The sequence below is a fragment of the Onychostruthus taczanowskii genome, unplaced genomic scaffold, assembly GCF_017590055.1.
Source record: "Onychostruthus taczanowskii isolate IOZ18803 unplaced genomic scaffold, ASM1759005v1 scaffold165, whole genome shotgun sequence".
NCBI lineage: Eukaryota > Metazoa > Chordata > Aves > Passeriformes > Passeridae > Onychostruthus > Onychostruthus taczanowskii.
In genome coordinates, this window is record NW_024498851.1 from 702,736 (window position 1) to 728,216 (window position 25,481).

The following is a 25,481-nucleotide window of genomic DNA, read 5'->3' on the forward strand; positions in this document are numbered from 1 at the left end:
GGGTTCAGTGGATGTGACTTAAACGTAGCAGGAGGCTGAGCATAATGTCAGGGATCCTGCAGGGAGAGCTGCTCCTGCTGGTGCTGCTGAGCAAGTGCTCTCTTCTCCCACTTCAGCTTCCAGAGCTTTCTTGAGGGGGGGTTTCTTGCTTCTGTACTATGCAAAGCTTCTGTTCACTCCTTCCTACAGCAGCTTCCAGGAGCTGGAAGAATCCATGCCCTTTCTGCAGAAGCCCTTGTGCTTCAAGGGACTTTGGACACATGGCTTTCATTGACACGGTAGCAAGAGCCCTGTCAACAGCCTGGGACTTTAGTTAAACTTTTAACCTCTCCGGCTCTTGGCTGGTAGGAATTTGGCTCCTGAAGTACTGGTGCCCTGTCAGTGTGGGTCCCTAAAACTGGTGGGATGAGTTTGCACGAAGCACCAGGTGTGCTGTAGTTGTGGCTGGTGTGTAGGCTTTGTGAAGGGCAAAGGGAAGGCAGAGATTGGGAGCTGGGTAAGATGTGCATGCAGTGGATGCTCTGTGTGACTCTGGTTTACAAGCTGTTGCTCAGCCCTGGAAGCTGTGACCTACAGGAAGCCCGTTTAATCCGAAAAGAATGAGCCAGCTAATGAACACAATAGGGCTGTAAAGTTGGAGAGCCTGAGTGGAGGAGATCCTGCTCACTGCTTGTTGTGTCTTGGAGCCTGGTCCCCGCGAGAGGAGGAGGCAGCTGCTGCTGTGGCAGTCCTGACTAGCAGATGAGGTCAGTTCTGGACAGAGCAGCACAGGGAGATCCTCTTGGATCCAGCAGGAAGAGCCTTCCTCATCGCTGGCTTCCAGGTGGGCTGCTGAGTTGGAGACCCAGTAGTGACTTCAGAGAGTTCCTGTGGCTTCTTGGTTGGCATCAGCAGGTACTGGCAGGGTTGGAGCAGAAAGAACCCAGTGTGTTTTGTTGGGTGGGTTTCTCTTGTGTAACTCTTCTCAGTTTCATACCTGAGATCTGTATCCTTGGTTTGCTGTTTCTTGGAACTTTTTTCTTAGTGAATTTTTTGGAACTTGGCATTTATCTGGGGAGTCTGCCTAGAACAGGAAGACTTTTCTTCTTCAAAACAGCAAATCCAAGTGGCACACACCAATAGGCCAACTCTTGAGGTGCCTGTAGGCTGGAAAAGCTCAGGACTCTTTCATGGCAGTCCTCTTGGGTGGCTTTCCCTTCAGCTGTAAGAGGTACCTGGAGAGTGGCAATGCCAATGTCAGGTCTCTGGGAGAAGTGCCACCAGCTGCTCTCACTTTTGGGCTATCCTGAGGTACTCGTGGGATTGAAGTCAAGTTACTCACTGCCACCATTTGCCTCTGGAAGGCTGGTGACCAGACACCTCCCTGGGAGGATCAGGGCTTAGTCTGCTTGGACTACTTGGGATGCTGTCTGGCCATCTAGCTAGTGGGTTAGTAAAAGCCAAGAGAAATGAATTCAGCTTGATCATGGTTACTCTTGGCTTCTCTGAAAACCTGCTGCACCAAAGCCCATTAGCTGCTCTGTGGTTATTATTTCATATGTGGGTAATGAAAGCCATGTAAAACACAAGTTTCTACACTGTGGCCATAATAAACAAGGTGAACCTTCAGGCAGTTCCTTATTTACATCCTGTACTTTTGAATAATTCACCTCATGCTCAAGAATAATGATATTTCTGCCTGCACTGCTCAGGAGCCTGGGATGAGATTGTTTCCCTGAGATGTAATTACTGTAGTTCAGCATACCTGCTTATCAGACAGGCACCTAAAATGAACAAGAGTGTGTAAAGTTCCACTGAAATTTTGGCTTTTGGGGGAGGACAGTGTTCCACCAGGAATCCAGTGAACTGTTCTTTATTTTTTTGCTGGTCCAAGTCAGTTTTGAAGGTGTTTGCTCTTGCAGTAAAATACAGTGAGTGTAAATGCAATTGAAACCCTGCTGCATTGTTTGTTCAGCCTTGGGCAGCCTTCCTGCCTTTCTTTGCTTGATCTTTGCTGCTGAAGGGTTTGATTATCCCAGCCACATTGCAGAGGTGCTTGTGAGAGTTAATGGGGCCTGTATCTTGACCATTAACTAACACCTGAAATCAAGAACTGTTGGGCTGAAACTTGGGCTCAGTAAGTGTAAAAAAAGTTTTCTCTTCTCAGTGTAGTAACAAAGCCCGCCAGATTTTATGTGCTTATAGTTCCCTGTACAGTAGGTTGAGTTTGGCTGTCCTTGGCACAGATATACGTGCACAGACATGTCAGTGGCATGATCTTTGTGTGTTAGGGTGCTCTGCCAAGCACAAAACCAAGGTGTAAATTGTGTTTCTAATTTAATTTATTCTCCTACCCATCACAGACCTTGTTGGTGATAAACTCCTGTAGCCAGGTTAAAAATTAATATAATTTGTTAATTAATTAATTAATTGGTTATTTAACTTAGAGCCTTCTTAAAATGTAACTTGCTAATCTGGCTGCTTTACTGTCTTGTGCTATTAAGCATTGAAATTACAATAGTGCCCTTATTTTCTGCCTATGATTGGTTTTATAGTTCAGATGGATGGAGCCCTGTTTCCTTCACACTTCTTTTTATTTAAAGTCTTATGTAAGGATCAAAAGCTCTAAGCATCCTTATAGTCTTTGGGTTTAATTTTTTTAAGGTGAAATTGGTTCTTGGATGTAATGCTGTCTTTCCTTCACACTTCTTTTTATTTAAAAGCCCTCTTTTGTAAGGATCAAAAGCTCTAAGCATCCTTATAGTCTTTGGGTTTAATTTTTTTAAGGTGAAATTGGTTCTTGGATGTAATGCTGTCCATCTGATGGAGCTCATCTTGGTGTACTGTCCTACAAAATTGAGAGTGACACAAGCTTAAATGCCAGAAACTTGCCCAAAAGCCCCCAAAACTTCTTGATAAACCCATAAGGTTGAGGGAACTTCCAAGGCAGGGTCCAGAAGCCAGGAGAATGCTCTCCCTGGGAGCTGGCTGAGCTCTGCTGGGAGCTCTATGGTCTCTGTTGCCACATTTTCAGCTGGGAGCAGTGTTCACACAGCTGGGGACAGTATTTACTGTCCTTCCTGTGCCCATCATGGGATGTTCCTGAACGTTCCCCATGTGTTGTGCTGTGCATGTCCCTTTTGGCTCCTCTTCTCAAGAGCTGTTCCAGCCCCAGCCTGCTGAGCCCAGTGAGCTGCTTGGAGATACTCCTGTTTGTGAGAGGAGTTTGTGCAGTCACACCTTAATTGCTGCTCTCTTCTTCTTCAGGCAAGGCTCAGACCAGGCAGAGGTACTGCTTCCAGGGGCCCCAAACTGGGGCCATAGAAACTTGTCAAGTGTTGACTCTGGAGTCTAATAAAAACCCAAGTGTCAAAATGGATCCCTTGTAACACACATGATTTAGCAGAAACTAAGTTCTTCCTGCTATTGCCATGGTGTTCTTTTCTTCCCTCTTTCCTAGACTTCTGGCAAAGCTTTGACGTATCTTGCTTTGAGAGCTTTTATGTTTTTCACTCTTTCTAGGAGCTGAGCCTGATCTGTCAGGCCCATTACTTGTGAAAGAGCTGTGGAAGTGTTGCAGACTGAGCCACAGTGATGGCTGAGGCTGAACGAGTTTCACAGTTCATTACACATAAGCACTCAAGTTTTACTTGTCTCTGCAGCTGCTCAGGGTGTCCTCTGCCAGCCTTCTCTGGTAGCAAATAACAATTTTTTTCCTGGCTGTGCTTTAGAGTTTTCTGGTTGGTGGCACCCAGAAACTTCAGCTGAAAGTTGGGCTGAAGAGTCCAGGGAGCTTTCATTGAGCACAGGACATGTGGCACAAGCCTCCTGCAAACACCCCCTAAAACACTCCAGCTGTGTGGGAGAACCACACCTGGGACCTCAGGGCTGTTGAGAGCTGAGGATGGCTGAAGGTCCATGGTATGTGACTTGCTGGCTCTTATTTTGCAAGTTTATTTCCTCAGTTTCTCTTGTGGTTTCTTTTAGAGCTTTACTCAACTTCCCCCTTTAACCCTCAGAGAGTGTTAATGAATTCACATGTCCTTGTCATTTGTTGCCTGAGGCCCAGGCTGAAAGCCCAAAATTCATGACAGGAGGGTTTGACAATGGGGTCAGCAAGAGCTGGGTCACTGCTGTCTCATTTGCTTGGGTTGAGTCTGTTCCCATTCAGGCACCTGCCATGTATTTAAGGGTCCCCTTTTGTATTATGGAGAGTTTGGCCAATCAAGATTCTGCTGGAGAGAGTGAGCAGAACTGAATAGCAGCATCACCTGCAGTTTTCCTTCCCACACAGCAGAGAATTGCTGGAAGGCTGATGCTGGAGAAAGGACACTCTTTATTGCCAGTTTATTGAGTTCCATGCACATTTGTGTGACCCTGCAAGGCTGTACATGAAGCTTTGGGGATGCTTCCTGTTTAAAGAGATGCTGTTTATACTGAACATTGCCCAGGTGTCTGCTTGCTGCTGCATTTACTCCAGCAAAGGGCAGAGCAGCAGCTGGGAAAAATGGGGAATTTGTGGAGGCCACTGTGTGGTCCCACAGGAGCTGTTAGTGGGACACAATGGGGTTCTCATAGTGCCAAGTACTGAAACATCAGTGCCTCACACTTTTTTTCACCCTAAAGATATATATTTTGATTTATTTTTTTGGGTAAAAGGATGACTTTGGCTTCTTCCTGCAAAGCAGCAGTTCATTGGGCTCCCTTTGGTCCTTAAGCACTTATCACCACTCCTGTGCTTTTGAGCTTATCCACACCCTGGGGCTGTGAGGGGGCTGAGGTATTGTAAAGGGGATGAAAACATGGGGTCATTTTTTTATGTTCTGCATGAGACCTGCAGAAACTGGGCAGCATATGGAGGATCTGTGCAGATTTAACACTGAAGAAGGTGTGTAAGTAAGGCATCACTCAGGTTTAATCTTCACAGGGTGTACACCTGCAATCTAAGTTGCTGTCCCAGATGTTTTCCTTCTGTAAATGCCATTTCCTGGTGTTTTGGCTTCCTTCTAGGACTTCTCTTTATACCAAAACCTCTTTTTCCTTGATCCACAGGCTCACCTTTACACAAGCAGGGTACCACATCCACCACCAGCGCCGAGAAGTCGGCTTCGAAGGTCGCCGAGGTGGGCGATGATTTCCTGGGAGACTTCGTGGTGGGCGAACGTGTCTGGGTGAATGGAGTGAAGCCAGGAGTGATCCAGTACCTTGGGGAAACGCAGTTTGCTCCAGGCCAGTGGGCAGGGGTTGTTCTGGATGACCCGGTGGGTAAGAATGACGGCTCTGTGGGAGGAGTGCGCTACTTCGAGTGCCAGCCGCTGCAGGGGATTTTTACGCGACCGTCCAAGCTGACGCGGCAGCCGGTGGCCGAGGGCTCCGGGAGCGACGCCCCCTCCGTGGACTCCCTGACGGCTCAGAACTTGTCACTGCACTCGGGGACGGCCACGCCGCCTCTGTCCACTCGCGTGATCCCGCTGAGGGAGAGCGTCCTCAACAGCGCCATGAAAACGGGCAACGAGTCCGGATCCAACCTGTCGGACAGCGGGTCGGTGAAGAAAGGGGAGAAGGACCTGAGGCTTGGGGATCGTGTGCTGGTGAGTTGGCTCTGGGGTGTCAGTTTCTCGACGTCAGTCGGGGTATCAATCCCTCGAGGTGGGGATTGAAGGCACTTGAGACTGTAGTTCATGTCGGGACTCAGGTGTTTGTTGTTTCTTATCAGTGAAACAGCCTCACAGCCATGAGTTCGGCAGCCTTTCATTAGTAAGGCACAAAATGGCTAACAGTCTCTTGTTACGAGGTCTTTTAAGGCTAAACTATCCAATTAAGACATGACACCTAGATTATTTTCCCTTTTAACCCAATAACTGTTCCCAAAGAGCTCACAGTGCAGACTTTTCTGTCCAATTACAAAACATCACCCAAACCCATGGAGAAGAAGAAAGAAGGTGAAGAAGGAAGAAGGTAAAGAAGAGAGAAGAAGAAGGTAAAGAAGAACAACCTGCCTCCGCCCTAAAACCTCCATCTTGCTTCATATTTATTTCTATATTCTAAAACCCCAAACCATAAGTTTTCCACCCTGTGATATGACACACTTCTAACCAACTACACACCTGTAATCCCAGTGCTATCAATCAATTTTGGAAGTCTTCTCCACAGCCTCAGGTCAAATGCAGTGCTCTCTTGCAAGTCTGTGCCTTTCAGCACAGAAAGTTTAAAATTCTCAGCATCCAGGGTTCCAACAGAGGGGTCCCCCTGGAATGGCAAAGGACAAGGATTTGTCCCCCTGCTGAGTGTTCCTGGTCAGCTTCAGGATGGGACAACAGGAGGACAGGGTTGGTGGTGAGGTATGGGATGGAGCAGGGTCTTGGGAGACACCTGGGCTAGGTAGGCATCAAACATCTGCACTGTTGTTTGGGATGCTGTGTCTTCTGGACATGTCTGTCTTTTACACTGGTGCAGAAGAGGATGTTCCAAAATACTTCTTGTATTGTACAAGTCTTGAACTGTAGAAAGATGCCAGAGAGAGAACAACTGAAATATGAGGGAAATAGAAGCAACATCATTTATTCTGTTCTAATCTAGTGATACTCCATAATGAGGGCATTCAAGGAATTTGCAGTAGTCTTGTTGCACGTGGCTGTACACAGTCTGAAAGGACTTGAAAGAATCTCTCCTCTTGGTCAGTCTTTCTGGTGGTTCAGTTTTCTTATGTCAGATGTGACACAAACTTCTTTCCTGTACAGAAAGGAACCTCCAGTAATTTTTAGAAGATGGCAGGACTTGGTGAGAAATCATTGTTGTCATGGATGAGTTCTCCACATCTGATTCCTGTTGTTATTTTCATTATTTGGAATAGACTACCTGATGACAATGCCAAAATGCCACAATTGTACTAGGAATGGGTTACTGGAAGTTTGCCACCTAGTTTGTCACCATTTGTGTCCCAGCAGAGGAGATGGAGAAGGGAAAGAATGATGTCAAAGACAGGAAGACTGAGTTCTGTCCTGCAGCTGTGTAAGAGAGTTTAGTTTTGTTAGTGTGTGTGATACATAGTGTGGTATCAAATATTGGAAGAGCCAGGCTTTGAGCACAGATCTGTTGTGAGTGTATCCCCAGTAATATCTCTGCATCTGGAAGGTGAAGGTGACTCTGACCAACAGCCATGACAGGCTGCAGAGGGGTCAGTCTCTGCACACCCTGGATAATCTGAATCCCAGTTGAAGTCATCCATGCAGTGTTGCAGCTGGTTGCAGAGCCAGCAGTGGGTGTGGGGAGGGCAGACAGACTGGACATGTGTTTAATTACAGGCTGGACATGTGTTTAATGACAGGTGCTTGGTAGAACTGGCTCCACAGTCCATGTGAATCAGGAGCGTGTGCAGGGACTGCCAGAGCCAGTCTCAAATGTCCTTTTGGGACTAATATTGGGTTGTCCAGCAGTTCTTATTTTAGTTATATAAAATATAAACAATGTAAAGCTGGTGATTTTCAGAGAAGGGAAAGTGAAGATGGGTTCTGCTTGTGCGCACTGGATGATGCTTAGTAAACCTAGTGTGAATATGTAGGTTTGTAGAGTTGAGTTTTATTTTCTCAGATTTTCCCCAAAACGTGCACAGGAGCTGACACTTGCTCAAGGGTCTGTCTGCTTCCTGGTTTCAGTAGAGTCAGCTCTCTCCCCTCCCCATCCATGCTGGCAGCAAAGCTGCTGCTGTCCCTGCAGCCCCAGGCCAGGGTGGGCAGGGCGCGGTGGCAGCCCTGTCCTGTTTGCACAGCGTTGGTGCTTCCTGTGGGTATGGTACAGCAGCCACACACGGGGAGTGAACCTGAGGATCTGCCCTCTTTTGATGGGTTTACTTGCTCCCATTTTCTCACAGGGTTTGCAGGGACAGCAAATCCTCTGTTTGCACAGCGTTGGTGCTTCCTGTGGGTATGGTACAGCAGCCACACACGGGGAGTGAACCTGAGGATCTGCCCTCTTTTGATGGGTTTACTTGCTCCCATTTTCTCCTTTACCTCCTGCAGGGAAGTGTTCAGGTGTGAACTTATGGTTTTACAAGCAGCAGCCATAGAAGGCAAACTGCAAAATATAAAATCCATAGTAAACCTGGCCGTGTTCTTTCTGAATCTGGCAAGCAATGAAATTATGTTCTCCAGACTTGTGCTATCCCTTTTTTTCTCCTGACCATAAGTTCTCTGAGACAGGACCTGTTCCCTGAACACTTCTCATCTCAGTGGGGCCCACACAGAGTGAATTTTGGCATAGCCACAGAATACACCTAGGACCATCTCTCCCTTGGGCTTCTGTTGAGCTGTGTTTTGGGAATGGTTTGGGTTTTTAGTTTATTTTTAATGAGGGTGCATCCTTAAAAGCCTGCCCTCCCTGCCTGCTAATTTATCCACGTCAGATGTTACTAGATAAAGTTGGTGCTGTGACTTGTTAGTGTAATAAATAGCTCTAGAAGAGTGAGCCTGGAAGAAGCTTAGTCTCTCCCTGGTTCTAGCAGGAATGCTCAGCTTACAGAAACATGAGGAATTGTTTGCACACAGTCATGGAGATCCAGGAAAAGAACAGATAATAACAAGAAGAAATAATTGCTGTTATGGTTCATTCACATCTGCTTGGCTTGGCAGCTTTTATTTTACTTATGGGAGGAGTCAGTTAATCATGTTGAGTATTGGAATACATAAACAATAATTCTGAATTAACCTTAGTTGCCTGAAATTCCTTGAGCCAATCTTTGCACATCCTGTATGGATTAGTACAGTTTTAGTTGTCTTTATTACTCTCAGTGTTTCCTGTTCTGAAAGAGTGTAATTTTAGCTGAGAGTGGCTTTTAGATGTATGGGATCCACCACAGGCTTTTCAGGACATGTATTCAGTGAGTGCACAAGGTTGCAGGGGACCCTTCCAGGTCAGCCAGATGGACACCTGGCTCTCTGCAGTCTGATGTGCCTTTCTTTCACTTCATTAAAGTCCATTATAGCTTGAAGGCATTTTTGCTTTTCAGTTACTTTGTTCCAAGACCCTCTCTGACTCTCCAGCAGTTGCAGAAAGTGACTTTCAGCTTTCCATTAGAAGCTTTCCATTAGAAGACTTAGATAATATTTGCCTTTGGCACTCGGACTTTTTCCCAGAGATGTAAAAATTGCATTAAAGAGATGAAAAATCCACCCTAATGTTGTAGAACTCATCTCTTGAAGTCTGGCAAATAAATGTGGGACAATTAACCTTTGCTTTAGTGACAGCTGAGCTTCCTGAAATGGGATAATTGCTGAAGTTCTGTTAATGTGAGGCTGGCTTACTGCCTTTCTGCAGGGAAAAAAGGCTGGAAACAGAGCAGTGGAGCATTTTCTGCCTGGGAGGAATTTCTGCTTGGTTTTTTGCCTAAGAAAATGTATTTAGCATTCTTTGTGGAGAGGCCTTCTTAGCAGCTGAACTCATTCCCCCTTAAATGCCATTGCTTTCTGAAGAAGTGGGTGAAGTAGGTGGTTTTATTATATGTCAGCCTAAATAAAAAATAATTTAAACTAAAAAAATTCCTCTTAGGATAGGTATTCTGCCCTTCAGCCGTGCTTGTATTTCCTAACTGGAATTGTGCAGCTCAGCACTGAAGTGATAAATAAGGCTGTTTAAGGGCAGGGTATATCCCAGTGGCTGGCTCAGGGATATTGCCCCAGGTACCTTTTGGATGGATGCCAGGTTTGTGATTTTGCTGGAACTTGCAGGTCTTCAGAGCCAGTGCGAATGCTGGGCCAGCAGCACTTCAGCTGACGCTGGGCAGGGCTGGAGCCTGCGCTGCTGGGAATGGATCCTGGCCTTCCCCCGAGCCTGTGGTTTCCATCATCTTGTCTGTCTGCTGCAAACTGCTTTTGCCTGCAGTGTGTTGAAGCTCCTGGCCAAGGATGGAAAGCACTCGTGAATAAACAAATCAAGTTCTTATTTCAGTTTCCCCCCGACCTGTCCCTGCCGCAGCCCTGCTCGGCCAGCCCGGAGCTGCAGAAAGCATTGAACCTCCCGAGTGAGAAATAATTTCCTGAGAAGCTCCCTGGGCAGGAGAATTGCAGCCTAAGCCCTTCTCCTTGGGCAGAGACAGATCACTGCTCTGCTGGCAAAATCCCTGAGCTATTTCAGTGCCTGAGACTGAAGCCTCGCTGTAGGAGAGGTGTGCAAGGTGTCCTGAAGAAAGGATTCCTGCTCTTTATTCTCTTGGGTAACCATTGGAGCTCTCCCAGCTTGTGGAGTCCTAGAGGTGCAGCAATGCTCTGTGGCATTCACATTCTCTGAAAAAATCCCTTCACCCAGGATTTTTCTCCTGGGAAGCTGAGAAGCCTCAGAGAAAAGGAAAACAATTCTTATCTCATTTGCTTCTCCTGTGTTGTGCTCATGTGGAATGTGTTTGGAGATTGTTTACCCACAGGTGATTGTTTCATTGCATTCTGCTGTGAGTTGTTTTCACTCTTTGCCCAATCAGGGCCAAGCTGTGTTGGGGCTCTGGAAAGAGTCACGAGTTATCATTATTATCTTTTTAGCATTCAGTAAGTATCCTTTCTGTATTCTTTAGTATAGTATTCTTTAATAGATTATAGTATCATAAAGAAATAAATTAGCCTTCTGAGAACATGGAGTCAGATTCATCATTCCTGCCTTTGTCGGGACATTCCCAGTAATGCTCCTTTCTCAGACAATCACCAGGCATATTCCCTTATTGCTAACCAGGCAGAAAAGAAGGAAGGATCCCATTCTGTAGTTCTGTCAAGGCAGGATTCTTAGTATTCCACTGCCTGCTTAGAGCTCCAGCAGTTGCTGTGTCATGGCTAGAGAGTGTAGCAGAATGGCAGTGTGGGGATGATGGATCCCTGTCCCTGTGGAAGTTTGTGACAGGCAATGGGAAGTGCAGTGTGCCAGCTGTCTGCAGGATTTAAGAGACAAGAAAACATCTGGGACTCTTGGTCAGAGCTCTTTCCTCACTATATGAGGTTGTTGCTGGAAAGGGGCTTTTTATGGGAGTGTGTAGTGTCAGGATAAGGGGGAAAGGCTTCAAACTGACAGAGTAGGGTTAGGTCTGATATTAGGAAATATTCTTCCTGGTGAGGGTGCTGAGGCCCTGGCACAGGCTGTCCAGAGAAGCTGTGGCTGCCCCATCCCTGGAAGTGTTCAGGGACAAGGTTGGATGTGGCTTGGAGCAGCCTGGTGTAGTGGAAGGTGTCCCTTCCCACGGCAGGGGTGGAACAAGATGAACTTCAAGGTCCCTTCTAACCTAAACCATCCTGTTTCTATGCAGTGAAACAAAGAAGGAAATAAATAGCCCAAAGCAAGTGCCCTGCCCTGCTGCCACAGTCACCTTAGAGGCTCTTTGTGCACACCCTCCTAAGCATTCATTTGGGCTGAGCCTCTGCCTGGCCCTTGTCTGCTGGGTGCAGTATCTGCAGTTAAATGGGAGCTGTAAGTGGACTGTGGTGGAGCAAACTGTGTTAATAACACAGGCAGGCTTCGTATTGGAGGCAGCCCCAGGAGGAGATGCTGTAATTCCAGGCTTTCCTCTTACACCACCTCCCTAGGATATTATTTTCTCACCGGTGCCTGACAGATAAATGCACAGAAATGTCTTGCATCAGCAGTGCTGTCAGACTCATTGCTGTGCAATGCTGACTTGTGCTGTGGGGATGGGTAGGCACAAAGATGAGTGGTTGGATGAAATGAAACTATAAAAATTCCTGTAGCTTCACATACAGAGGGCTGGCCTGCAATGCCTGGCTGGCTGTTTCTCCCCTTTCCTTAAAAGCCAGTTTTGGCATTCTCAGATGACACAGTCTTTATTCAGTCAGACAAAGCTGCTGATGGCCAGACTGCCCAAAGAGGTAAGTTTTATTTACAGATAAACCTGACACAAGCCAGTTCCCCACCTTTCACCAGGTGCTGAATGCTGGCCCTGGCTGTAGCTGGGACACAGCCCCAGCAAGTGATGGCCACATTTACTCCCTTGCATTATTTCAGGTGGTCTGTAGCAGCTGGACTCACAGCCTGTGCCTTTGCCAAAAGCACCCTCTGTAAATCAAGAGTTATGGTACAGTGGTTTTCAGTGCTAGAAGAGCTAGACTGTGTGTGATGGGAAATCACAGCTCCTGCCTCTCAGCTGGGGTGGAAATAGGATCCTTTAGTGGGTGGGTGAGTATGGGGAGGGGGAAATAAACCCAGCCATTCATCCCCCAGGAAAGGATGGTTGCTGCAGTTTACAGGCTGGGCAGAGCCTGCAGGTACAGCTCTAACCACAGCAAGCCACACTTGTCCAGTAAAGGTGATTGCACAGTTCCTGTTGGCATCACCCAGTAGCAGAGTGGAATAAGCTGATGTGCTGCACACAGAAAGTACTTGAAGGTCCTCAGAGTGTGAAGCAGGTGTCCTGTGTGTGCTCTTTTCCCCCAGCCCCTTCCTTGCTCTTCCCAGAGGGGAGCAGCAGGAGAGTCTCAGGCTCTGCTGGGGCCCAGCACAGGACACAGGAGCTCTGCAGAGGAGGCTTGTCCATGTGCTGGGCACTTTGTGTTCCCACCTCACCCTCTGCTCAGCAGCCCTGTCTTGTGGAAACACTTTGAAAATCAATTTAAATGGGTAAATTGGGATGTTAAACAGAAAGGACAGTGTTATCTCTGGATTTCTGCATGGGAATATGATCAAGCAGGTGCCTCAGCCATTGCTGACCCCTGAGTGTGCATGACATGGCTGGGGACAGTCCCTGATGGCCTGAAAGGCACAGAGAATTTTATTTTTCTCTTCTTCCTGAGCAGTATTGGAGTGTATTGCAAGCAGAGCAATGCCCAGAGGCCATGGGGTGAGGGCAGCTCCCAAGAGGTTCGTGCTTAGAGCAAGAAACTGCTGTGGGATAAGCAGGGCCACGAGGAGCAGAGAGCAGACACAGGCTGGAGGGGGTGCCACTCACAGCAGCCAGGCTGAGGTCTGGTAAATGGTTTAAATGATATGTTAGCTCTGTTGAAGGCAGTGTCAGGGAGGATCAGCATCATTGTCTTTTCAGCCCTGGGATACTGGTCTGCATCCCATTTTGTCATTTTGATGGGATAAGCACACTAAAATGGGATGTCAGTGGTACTGTAATTAGCAGGGAAGGTGTGGCTGTCCTTCCACAACTGCATGGTGCTGCTCTGACTCACTGGTGGATACAGACCTGCTGAATAGCCTCTAAATATCCTTGGCTTCATTGTGTTGTGAAGATCAGACCCTAGACTGTCCCTTGGGGATGTTTCACCGGGGAAGGGACGAGTCAGCAAGATAATCATTGACTAAAGGCATGGGAAAGGGAGCAGAGAGCTTCAGTCTGGAGATGAATGTTCCAGGAGCTCCAAGGTGTGTGGCTCAGGCTGCTCAACTCATCTGAAGAGGAAGGATTACCACAAGCTTGTTTAAACTTAACCATAAGTGGTTTTACCTGGAGTGGAGAAACTTCGAGTGTTAACATTGGTCAAAATAATCTCCAGACCAAAAAATCTAGTATCACTGTGTCAGTACTGTTTCCATTCCTTTGAACTTCCAGAAAGAGCTCTTTTTAGCTGCTTTACGCTTGTTTTTCCCAAAACAACTATAAAAGCATTAACACTTTGTTTGGTAAAATCCCATTCTCTTAGGCACGAATAATCTCAGCAATAGTTTGGGTAAGGAGACTGTTAAAGGCTTCTCAAAAAAGCTTTGGCGGTTTTATTCATTTCTGAGTAAAACTTTTCAACTCCAGAAGCCGTGACGTCTGAACTGAGGCTGGTGGCAGCTTTGTTAATTCTGTGCTGTCTCAGGCCTTAGCAAAGAGAGGTGTGCCCTCTCTACTTGGTCCTTGCTTCACTCCAGACCCTGGGCATGCTGGAGGTGTGGCTGTGACTGACCAGGGCCAGGCTGAGACATGCAGACCAGCTCCCTGTAGGGAAATTCATGGCTTGGAGTGGCACTGATGCCAGCATTGGGCTGGGGTGGAATCCTCTGGTCTCCATGCCACAGGAGCCACCCATGCTCATCTGCTCTTCACACCTGGGTTACACGCAGTGCTGTCCAAGGCTCTGAGCTCCCATGAGTTATGCCAAGCCATTACTCACCTCCTTGGCTGCCTTGTATCCTCTGCCAAGGTGACACCTCTGATTTATGGAAGGATCTGACAGAATCAAACATTCTGTTCTGATGAGACAATTTCATCCACAGGTGTTCTAAATATTTTTTCCCGATGTCCAGGAGGAATGAGGAGGAGGACTCCATGTTCTCAGAAGGCTAATTTATTACTTTATTATACTATATTATATTAGTACTATACTAAAGAATACAGAAAGGATACTTACTGAATGCTAAAAAGATAATAATGAAAACTTGTGACTCTTTCCAGAGCCCCAACACAGCTTGGCACTGGTTGGCCAAAGAGTGAAACCAACTCACAGCAGAATGCAATGAAACAATCTCCAAACACATTCCACATGAGCACAACACAGGAGAAGCAAATGAGATAAGAATTGTTTTCCTTTTCTCTGAGGCCTCTCACTGCCTTTCACCTTCCCAGGAGGAAAATCCTGGGCGAAGGAATCATGTTCAGAGAATGTGAATGCCACACACAGCCACAACCTGCTGACTGGCTTCCTCGAAGCATCATTTATTTTAGCAGCCTTAGCTGCACAAATCTGCATGTCTGAGACAGGAGAATTTTCTGGACTCCCCGTCCATCAGAGTTTCTGCGTGCCTGCCAAAAGGTGGGAGTTCAGCAGGGGGCTCAAGCACTGGCGTGCAGCTGTGCCAGCTTGTGGCTGCCCTGCCAGCTGGGCTGGGAGCCCAGGCTCTGGAGAGCAGATGTGTCTGCCTTGGCTTGGGGAGCACGAGGTGCTGCGTGGCAGGGAGGAGAGCAGAACAGTGCAAGCTGCAGAGTGAAAATAGCATACACTGCTCTGGAAGGAGGGAATCTTGTGGCTGTGCAGGGGAGGCTTGGAGCTGGTCTGTGCTTAGAGTTCTCTGACGTGGGGCTTTGGGGGGAGCATGACCTGCACTCTTACTGCACAGTTTTAGTGTTGGCGTAAATAAGATGTGTATCAGTTCAGTGGGGGTAGATTTTTACTCTCTTGGCTGGAAACAGCTTTCTCAAATAAATAATACTGATGGGAACACACCTGAGTGGTTCTTTGTGTGGGTAGGAGAGAGGGGCTCTGCAGTAGATGCCACACTGATGGAGGGAGCTCTTTGGATTTTTAAGGCTTACATGAGACTCTGCCAGGGTCATATGGCTTGGTAAAGAAATTTCTGACTCAACATCTGGAATTAAAACTCAATAAAATTGAGGGGGCACACCAGCAATGGTAAGTTCCTATGAATGACATTAAGATTAATTGCACTTTTACAGAGTTCAACTTGCAGCTGAAGAAATGTATTTGAATGGTATTGAATCATAGCATTAATGTTAAGAGGCTAAATTTGTATTAAATCAATCAAAATAGAGACCAGCATTTAACTGTGAGTGTAAGGTAAAGAATTCACTGTGACTGTTCCCATGAGTAACTTGCCGAGTACCAATACTGCAATTGAATTGCCTTTTTACTCCTGGGCACAATGCAGAACCAGAAAGTTTTCTTATGATCCTTTTCCTGCTGGCAAATATTTTACTCTATCCTGTAGCAAAGAGAGCAACATCCCCAAAGATTTTCTCCCATAAGCAGCAGTGCTTTGAATCCCTAGTGAGGGAAATTCCAGAGGACTAACTCAAGCTGTGTGCTGCAGCCTCCCAGGATTTGAGGTAGGACCCAGACTTCAGAGCTGTGCTGTTTAGTGCAGTTATTTTTAGTCTAGGAAAACTCTTTTTTGCTTTACATAAGCAATTTTTTAGGGATTTAGAATTGGTAAATCTAACATTCCTCTCCTGAAATACACAAACCCAGAGATTTCTGCTCTTACTGTTTTCTGTCAGAAAAAAATACTATGTTGATACCTTTTTATGTTCTTTTTAATATTAAGAAAATTAGTAACTGAAAGTCATTCAGGATGAAGCTGCAAATTTAATTTTAAACTTATTTTTAAGCTTTCTTCCTTGAATTTAGGCGTTAGCAGAGATAAGTTAAAAGGTTTACATCTTATGCTGATTTACTGGAAGTATGAACCTTTAGAACCACCCTCCTCCTTTTCTATTTTCCTTTTCTCAGCCAAGTGTCTTAAGTGGGAGTTTAGAGCAGAGGCAGCTGCTGCTCACACACTCTCAAGCAATGATCAAAGCCCAGCTCCCTGACTTGCCCTCCTTGAGTCTCCTCAGTCAGCTGCAAACTTTAAGAACTTAAAGTGTAAATTCTGAAGAAAAAGGTGTGATTTATTCTTTTTTCTCCATGGTGGGGGAAGAAACCTGTGCTGGAGGATGCTCCCAGCAGGAGCTGAGCCCCACTCCCCCGCAGTTTGTCAGCACTGTTGCTGTAGGAAGTGAAGATAAAAGTGGAACACCTCTATTTTGAGCAGTTTCTACATCCTGGGAGCAAGCTGAGGAGCAGTGAATGCTTTCCTGGCTCAGCTGTGTTCTTGCTGTCATGTCCCAGTGTTGCCCAGAACAGGGCTGAAAACCTGTCAGTGCAGGTCGTGGTTCCTCAGGAGGGCAGGTATGAGCTGTGCCTGCAGGGCTTGAACTCCTCTGTGGCCTCACAAGTAACTTGGTGTAATTAGTTGACACCTTGAAATATGTTTTCATTATATTTACTCTGATATGTTCCAGGCAGGCAGTCCCAAAATCACTTTGCAGTTATTGGAAATACAACTTTAGTGCTGGGAGGACTTGGTGTGAGAGCTATTCAATACTGTTCCCATTTTTTGCAACTTCCAGAAAGAGCTCTTTTTAGCTGCTTTGTGCTTGGTTGTTGTGTTTTTTTTTTTTTTTTTTTTTTCCCCAAAACAGCAACAAAAGCAATAACATTTTATATTTGGTAAAATATAAGATGTTACTGCTTTATAACAATTAGATAGAACTCTGTGTGAGAAGCATCTGCTGATTTCATCAGATCTGAAACAGAAAATACAGGTGTCTGTCCCCCTGTATAGACACCTGTCCCACCTTTGTGTCAGTGGAAGTGCTGTGTGGCAGCAGCTCTCTGACCACAGAGAGAAACACACAACTTTCCCAGGCATTGTGCTGGGAAAGGCTGTGAGAAGATCAGAGGAAAAAATGAGAAACAATTCTTATCTCCACTTGCTGCACCTGTTACTGTGAACACACGGAATGTGTTACAGAGATTTGTTTACCAAAGGGTGGTTTCTTAATTAACCAATAGTGATATTGTTTTAATTAAAGGACCAGTCAAGTCCAGCTGTATCATAACTGTCTATAAAAACAATGGGTTTCTTAATAAAAACAGAGATTGAGCAGCTTTCTGTGAATCGCAGAGTCTATAATAATTATTACCCAGCTGGGGGGCTGGTACTACACACTGCTGCCATCTCTAATCCTCTTGTCTAAACATCTTCTCTCTGAACATCTTCTCTCAGCCTCCTCTCTCTGCCCTCTTCCCGCTGGCAGGTCGGTGGCACAAAGACAGGAGTGGTGCGCTACGTGGGAGAGACGGACTTTGCCAAAGGAGAGTGGTGCGGAGTGGAGCTGGACGAGCCCCTGGGCAAGAACGACGGCGCGGTTGCTGGCACAAGGTACTGGGTGCTCTGAACCCCTGCACACCTCCTGGGGGCCTGGGGGACAAATGCCATCAGCCCCAGGAGGAGAGTTGATGGTTTTTTCTGAGTGCTTACGAGCTTTCAGGGGAACCTGTCGTACTTGAGATGGCTCAGCTACTTGGAGCGGCGTAAAATCAGTAGGATGGCTTCTGAGATAGTGTTGGAAACAGAAAAGTTTTAATAAAAGGTAAAATAACAAAGCTCTCTCAGAGAAAAACAGAGCCAGGGGCAAGAGGTTCTTGCTCTTGCTACAAACACTCTACAAAAGCGATTATTTCTTTTGTTTCTCTCAGAGAAAAACTGAGCCAGGGGCAAGAGGTTTTGCTCTTGCTACAAACACTCTACAAAAGCGATTATTTCTTTTGTGCTCTGTTTTTTCTGGTGAATTACTTAGGTGGGACTTTTTGGCTTCTGTCTAGTTAGGTAACCTTAGGTTTGAGGTGAAGTCTCAAAGGTCTTATGAGGCATCTTTTTACCAAATTGAGGAGAGAAACTTCTGGGTTTTTTTCTTTTATTAAGGACACAAAGGATAATTTGGTTACTCTGTCAACATTCCTACAGAGAGTTAGGGCTGTGCTTGGTTGACTTGTGGGCTGGGAGGAAGAGTCGAATTTTGAGTGTTGTAGGTTTTTGGATAGCCTTGCAGGGAGATCAATACAAACCTCATCACTACACCACTTCAAAGCAGGATCAGATAACTTCTGTGAAGGAGGAACCTGAATGGCTTCAGGAAACAGGGGAAAGTAGGGAGAGAAGATAACTTACAGTGGGATTTAATTTTTGCTAGAAACTGATCCTGTTGATTGTATTAGCTTTGCTTTCTACCACACATTCCTGTCATAAACTTTCTTCTTGTGCTATGTTACCCTGTCAGAACTACAAAAGACAAATATTTTACTTTCTTTTCTCCTCAGCCTAATGTTTTATTCTGTTCATTCTGGGAACAAATGCCCAGAGAACTGAAAGAATAGTTGGTGGTTGCTTTCTGTCCTTGTACTAATTCTGTAGTGGATAGGTGTCTGTTGATGGATCCTATCACCTCTGACTCCCTAGGCCCCTCCACTCTTTTCTTTTCCAAAAAATACCTTGTTGGTACCTATAAAATAGGCAAGGACATCTCACAGGCTTGCTCGGAAGCTCTTTCTATTCATGTGGAATTTAGTTAATGGAATGACCAAGGCCTTGGATCTTGAAATTGGTGGTGTTCAAATCTGAATTATACAGTAGCTCTTTCACCATGCTTCAAATACAGGGGCAGCTGATGCCTTGTCCTACACAAGTTCCTTAAGTGGGAAATACTGTTGGTTTCTTGGAGCTTCTGAAGGCAGACTGGCTTTAGAGGTGAGATTTATCTTTCACAGAACTAACTAGGCTGGAAAAGACCTTTGATGTCATCAAGACCAACCTATGTCTTTGAAACTGAGGAGCTAAGGGTTCCTGCCTTGTTAGATCTCAGGTTCTGTAATAAAGGTTTCTTATGTTGGCTGAGCCTTTTTTTGTCCAGCAGCCATGTGCTTTCATTTAAATGAAGAGAAAAGCTGTCTTGTTCAATGTCAGGGCAAGAAAGCAGTAAATGATTGGCAGCAGATGGCTGAGTTTCAGCCTGTTCTCAAAATAAAAGAAGCAGGATGGCAGAGAATAAATCATGGAGTGAATGCAAGTCCCTGCTTTCTTTATCATACCATTCAAACTATCTGGAAGATTAATCTTCATGGTGCTCAGAAAGTGTTTCTTGTCTCTGTGCATGTGGAAGGTGTGAAAGGCAGATGTGAGCGTGGTGCTGTCTGCCTCTCATCCTCGTACCTCTGTTGCTGTGGTTTGAAAATCCAACTTTTGGAAGTCATCCATCTACTGAAACTGCTGCATCTTGGCTGGGGCTGTTCTGGTGTGTGCCCTGTCAGCAGAGGCTTCTCCTTTGGTTCACACTGTTCAGGGCCAGGCTGCAGCATTGCCCATGTCTGTCCTTTACAGCCTTCCCCCAGCCTTTGCTTTCCTTGCAGCAGTGCCCGTGTAGCAGCAGTGGTTTGGAGAAGCTGACCCAGTCCAGCCAGCTCCCCTGGGAATGCCAGCACCCCGAGTCAGCCCTGCCTGCTGTGCTGCTCTTGTCCTGCCAGGCTCAGCCTGGGCTGGGCTCTCAGGACTCTGCAGGCTGTGCTTTGGTGGTGGTTGCCATCTAGTGAGCATTGGCCAGCAAGCCCAGCCCTGCCTGCTGCAGCAGGAGAGTGAGGCCAAAACTGGAGCTCAGCTGAGGCTGGTGGAAGCAGCAGAGGTAGCATGGAGCCTTTGGTGACATTGTCCACTTGAGCTGGTGGTGAACTGGCTGAAATTTGGTGTGGCTTGTCAGATTATGTCTTTTTCTGGCCCAGAGATGGGGTAGCTGAGAGGTGTTTTAAAAACTTTTACTCCATTTTCAGTCTCACGACAATACAGATGTTATAATGAATGCCATTATAATCAGAAGCCAACTATTTCTTAATTACAATATATTATAAGGGTTTCTTGGCTTATCAGCTTTAGCCACACCATGCTGTAAATGCCTTCTAAAATTACCCCTCATGGGTCTTACTATAATGCATCTTTTATAGTCTTATTTCTCTAAAGTATTCAGTCTTATTTGCAAGGCCATCCTTTGAAACTTGTTTCTAGCTCCATTTCTGTCTCAGCAATGTCTGTCCCATTCCATGGCATCTCTAAGTCAGCATTTCTTATCTCAAGGTTTGCATACAGATGCACACTGTGTGAGCCTTCTGTCAGGCTTTGAGAATTCTCCATGAATTCACTCCCATGGTGGGTCACTGATTTTCCTGCAGGTTGAGGTGTGGGTGTGCAGCCAGGGAAGCCCCAGGGCTGGGCTTTCCCAGCAGCTGTGGGTCAGGAGCAGTGGCCCAGGGTGTCCCTGTGGGCAGCCCCTCTGTGCACCAGGTGCTGCTGATCTGCACTGAGCTTTGCTGCATCTGCTTTCTTGCCTGCACAGGAGACTGCAGAGGTGCTGGTGTGGTTTGGTTTGGTGTCAGTTCCACAAAGCCAAGCAAGTTCCATGGACTCATCTCTAGTAATTTAAATGTGACCTGCTTATTTTACAGTTCTCCCTTCTCTCTCTGCTCCAGTCAAAGTCCTTGCTCACTAAACTGCATTGTTTGTCAGCCTTGGACACTGAAGATTTTTCCAGCTACTTGCTCACTAAACTGCCCAGACCTTTTACTTCTGCATTGTTTGTCAGCCTTGGACACTGAAGATTTTTCCAGCTATTTCAACATTTCCTGTGCTGTTTTCCACCTGCAGTTTGCATTGCCATCACTTTTCTGCCCTGTTTCCTCTCTGTAATGTGAGCACAGAGCTCCTCCACACTCAGAGAGAGCAGCTCTTGGTTTCCATGTAGATTTTTTTTTTCTGCCAAGTGGTTTGGACCCAATTCCTGCTTCTGAGTTATAAAAGTTAATTGCAACCACTTTCAATCTGGACTGAAAGAAAATGGGCAGACATAGTGATGCAAGATTGAACTTGCTAAGAGCTGTCAGAGGCTTTTAAGGGAATTAACATTTGGGATTGTTGAGCAGCCACGAGTACCAGGCTGTGCTTGCAGCAGGCAGAGCTGTGGAAGGGGCTGTTGGCCTGCCTGTGCCTACTGGAATTTGGGAAGATGATGCTGAGCAGGGCTTTGGCAGGTTGTCAAGAGGTCAGCCTGTGGTGTGGCTGGTTTTTAAAACCCAAGGGCCTGTGTTGGCAGGAAGCTGAGGAGGCTGAGAGATCTGGGGTTGTAGAGGGGTTGTTTAAAGTTTGTTGTAGAAAAAAACATGTATCTGAGCTGATGTTTAAAATTTAATTTTATTCTCATCTGGCTGGAGATCAGGCTGTTCCCTGGCCTCCCAAGCACACAGGGGTCTGCCTGTGACACAGCTGCCAGCACTTAAAAATAAAAGGGAGTTGGGGAAACAGCTGCTCACATCTGGAGAGTGAGAAAACTTGTTCTAATAAAACTGAATTTGTGTAATTTAGTCATTAGAACCTGCTTTTTTATATTAACATAGGGCAGATTGTTTTATGGCCCAGTATTTAGTCCTGTTCTTGCTGGGAAGCCTGTGAGAAAGCTCTTAGAGGAGCTTTTTGTGTTGGCTGCTCCCCTGAACTCGGGGACACAATGCTGGAGATGATCTGGTTTTTCTTGCTGCAGTGCAGCTGGCCAGCAGCAAATGATCCTTGGCTTCTGCTGGTCAGCCAAGGCCCTGAAGGAGTTTCCAGGGTTTGACACTGACTTGTGGCTCATTTTTATTCTGGAAGAGGGCTCTGGAGAGACAGAATCATCGGGCTCAGTGCAGTTGTGGAAGAGAGCACGCACTGTAATTATCTGGTCCTCCCTTTTCCATGCTTTCATCTTTCCAAGTTTGTTGGCATAGGAAACAGTTTCTCTGCCACCCAAAGGAGGTGGCACACGCTGGAGTTTGCTGTAATGGTATTTTTAGCTTCAAAGGTTTGAGCTACTGTTTTGGTAGGAAAGATTTTTACCCTGTGGAACATTTGTGCAGAACTGTGTGATTCAGATCTTTTTATTTGACAGAGTCACGGGGTGGGTCAGGTTGGAAGGGACCACAGTTGCTCATCTAGTCCAACCTTCCTGCTCAGGAAGGGTTATCCCAGGGCACATGGCATGGTGTTGTGTCCACAAGGTTCTGGAATATCCCCACAGCTTCTCTGGGCAGCCTGTTCAGGGCTTGGTCACTGTACAGGGAAGAAGTTCTTCCTCATTTTTATCTGGAACTTCCTGCCCGTGGCCTCTTGTCTCATTGCTGAGCTCACAGAGTAGAGCCTTGTCCATCTTTGACATCTCCTGCAGACACACTTCACTACATCCCCATCCTCAAAGCAGGGTGAAGAGCACACCCAAGTTTTGGGAAGGTTGGTGGTGAGGAAGGAGTGCTTGTGCTGTGGCTGTGTTTGTGTTCTGGATATGTGCTCTCCAGGCTGCCAGCTGTGTCTTTCCTGGCATCTTACCAAAGTGCACAGCAGCTGGTGCTTGGCAATTACCTCAGGTCCCCCTGCTAAATTACCACAAATGCAAACAGGGAGATTGCCAGTACTGCAAGTAGGAAAGGAGAATAATCCAACTGCTTGTACACAGGAAAGTAGTTGTTTAGCCTGGAGGAAAGGAGACTCAGAGGTGATCTTACACTCTACAGCTCCCTGAAGGTGGCTGTGCTCAGGTGGGGCTGGGCTCTTTCTCCAGGCAGCACTGACAGAACCAGAGCACACAGACTCAGGCTGCACCAAGGGAAATAGAGGTTGGGTATTAGGAAAAAGTTTTTCACAGAAAGAGTCATAAACTTCTGGAATGGCTGCCCAGGGAGGTGGTGCAGTCCCCATCCCTGGATGTGTTTAACAAAGCCTGGATGTGGCACTGGGTGCCAGGGTTTAGTTGAGGTGTTGGGGCTGGGTTGGACTCGGTGATCTTGAAGGTCTCTTCCAACCCAGTGATTCTGTGAAACACTGCCACAGCAAAGCACCCAGAGATGAGCTGTGGGTTTTGTGCTGCTTGGCAATGCCATTCTGCAAGGCTTGGGTGAGTTGGCTGCTCTGCCACTTCTCACCTGGTGCCTCTCCTGCATTCCAGGTATTTTCAGTGCCCACCCAAGTTTGGCCTCTTTGCTCCCATCCACAAGGTGATCCGCATCGGGTTCCCATCAACCAGCCCTGCCAAGGCAAAGAAGAGCAAGAGGATGGCCATGGGGGTGTCAGCCCTGACCCACAGCCCCAGCAGCTCCTCCATCAGCTCCGTCAGCTCCGTGGCCTCCTCGGTCGGGGGCAGGCCCAGCCGCAGTGGGCTGGTGAGTAGCTCCTGCCTGGTCTCCTCCTCAGTCCATCTTTGTGACCCAACTGCACCAAGCAGGAGGGCTGGGGTTTTCTTCCAGTGCAGCTGCTCCTTCAGCATTCCCGAGGTGAGCGGGATGCAGTGTGGGACGGTGTTACCCACCTCACAGTCTCCCTGCAAGTAATGGACACCAAGCAGCTGAGCCCATTGAAGAGCCTGAAGGGCAGTTTGCAGTGGGATGAATCTCAGTTCTGCTGTCAAGAGCAGGTTTATAAAGATCCCTGCAGGAAAAGGACACTCTTTGCAGTCTCACGTGGTCATGCTGCTCCACTGGCCAGCTGTGCAGAGCTCCCGCTGTGGCTGTCTCACTGTGGAGGGTGACAATGTCCTGGGTCACATGCCTGGGGTTTTGGCAGGTGCTCAGGCAGGCAGAAAGCAGAGCAGGCAGGGATATTATTAAAAGTTCTGGCTCTGCTGTGGTGCTGCTGCAGAACACCCCCAGCCCTCTTGGCTGGGGACAGGGGTGCAGTGTCATTCCTGGGAGTGGATCAAATAACTCCATACTGGTCTCCACTTGAGATCAGTCTACCCAGCTGAGCTCACTCTGTGGGATTTCATCAGTGCAGGCCAGCCATAAAGTGTATCTAAGAAGGCAGATGATAGAATGCACGATAATTTCCCTGACCCAGTTCCCACCCCATGTTGTGTACTTTGGGAAATGTGTTCACTGCAGTGCTGAAGAGCAGTTGAGCTCGTGAGCATTGTCCAGATGTTTCTCAGATGTCACCTCCCCTGTAGGGCCCAGAGCTGCAGCTCTCTTCACAATAAATGATCATTAGGTGAGCAGCGTTCCAGATTTAACAGGGGACTTGAGCTGTTCTGGGCTAGAAAGGACACATCCTTACCCCATCTCTTGTGAACTCTTTCCCAGCTGACAGAGACCTCGTCCCGCTATGCCAGGAAGATCTCTGGCACCACAGCCCTGCAGGAGGCCCTGAAGGAGAAGCAGCAGCACATTGAGCAGCTGCTGGCAGAGCGGGACCTGGAGCGGGCCGAGGTGGCCAAAGCCACCAGCCACATCTGCGAGGTGGAGAAGGAGATCGCCATCATGAAGGCCCAGCACGAGCAGGTAGGAGGTGATGGGGCTTTTCAGCACTGGCTCTCAAACGTCTGAATGCTTGATGTTCCCTGAAAGTGTCAGATCATAACGCTGCCACTGTGCGGGGAACTGGGGCTCTGAATTTCTGCCTTTTATGTGGTGAGTTAAGCTGAGGCTTTCTCCACCCTCCCAGTGTCACATGTGCTGTCTCTGCCAGGAGCAGGCAAAGGCCTGTGCCAGGTCTGAGGCAGGAGATAGTTTGTGTCTGCTGGATCAATACATTTCAATGCTGAAATGCAAGTGCAAGGCAAATGTGTTCCCCTCAGCCACTGAATCTGGCTGTGGCTGGGACTGCATTGCAGTGATTTTTATGGTGTTGAGGGATCAGCTCAGTTCATAGGCCACTGCTTTCCCAGAGTGGATGCTTTGGTAACATTAATAAAGGGAGGAAATCTGGAAGGAAAACAGGCTGATTACCAGAGAGGATGCTTTGGTAACATTAATAAAGGGAGGAAATCTGGAAGGAAATCAGGCTGATGATATATATATATATATATATATATATATATATATATATATCATATCATATCTGGAAGGAAAACAGGGTGGTGGGTGTTTGTTTTTTGCACAAGCATTTGTACAGAGGCTATTTTATGTATTAAAATGCTTAAAGAGAGTTGTGTCTGTGCTGTTTGTCAGTATGTGGTTCTTCATTGTCTGCTGTTGTCCTAAACTCTTTACTCATGCTTTTAAAGCCAAGTGAGCTGCCTGGGAGCAGGGATGGCACTGTATGTTTGAGTGGTGGGTCACACCTGCCTGTCAGAAATGCAGGAGAAATTGGGAAATCAACTGCAAGCTGACATTCTTCTTGTGCATTGTGTTTCCCAGTAATTATCAGTAACAAATGAATTAACAGAAGTCTGAAATATCTCTCTTGCT

General features: G+C 46.8%; 1 protein-coding gene across 1 annotated transcript in view; it reads left to right on the forward strand.

Annotated features, from left to right (window-relative positions):
* The window catches only part of CLIP2 (CAP-Gly domain containing linker protein 2), a 76,821-nt gene that overhangs the window by 30,984 nt on the left and 20,356 nt on the right, over window positions 1–25,481 (forward strand). The window contains exons 3-6 of the mRNA XM_041399574.1: window positions 5,032–5,570; window positions 17,492–17,616; window positions 23,246–23,459; window positions 24,375–24,572. Coding sequence (XP_041255508.1) covers window positions 5,032–5,570; window positions 17,492–17,616; window positions 23,246–23,459; window positions 24,375–24,572 — 1,076 coding nt within the window. The remainder of the gene's footprint in view (window positions 1–5,031; window positions 5,571–17,491; window positions 17,617–23,245; window positions 23,460–24,374; window positions 24,573–25,481) is intronic.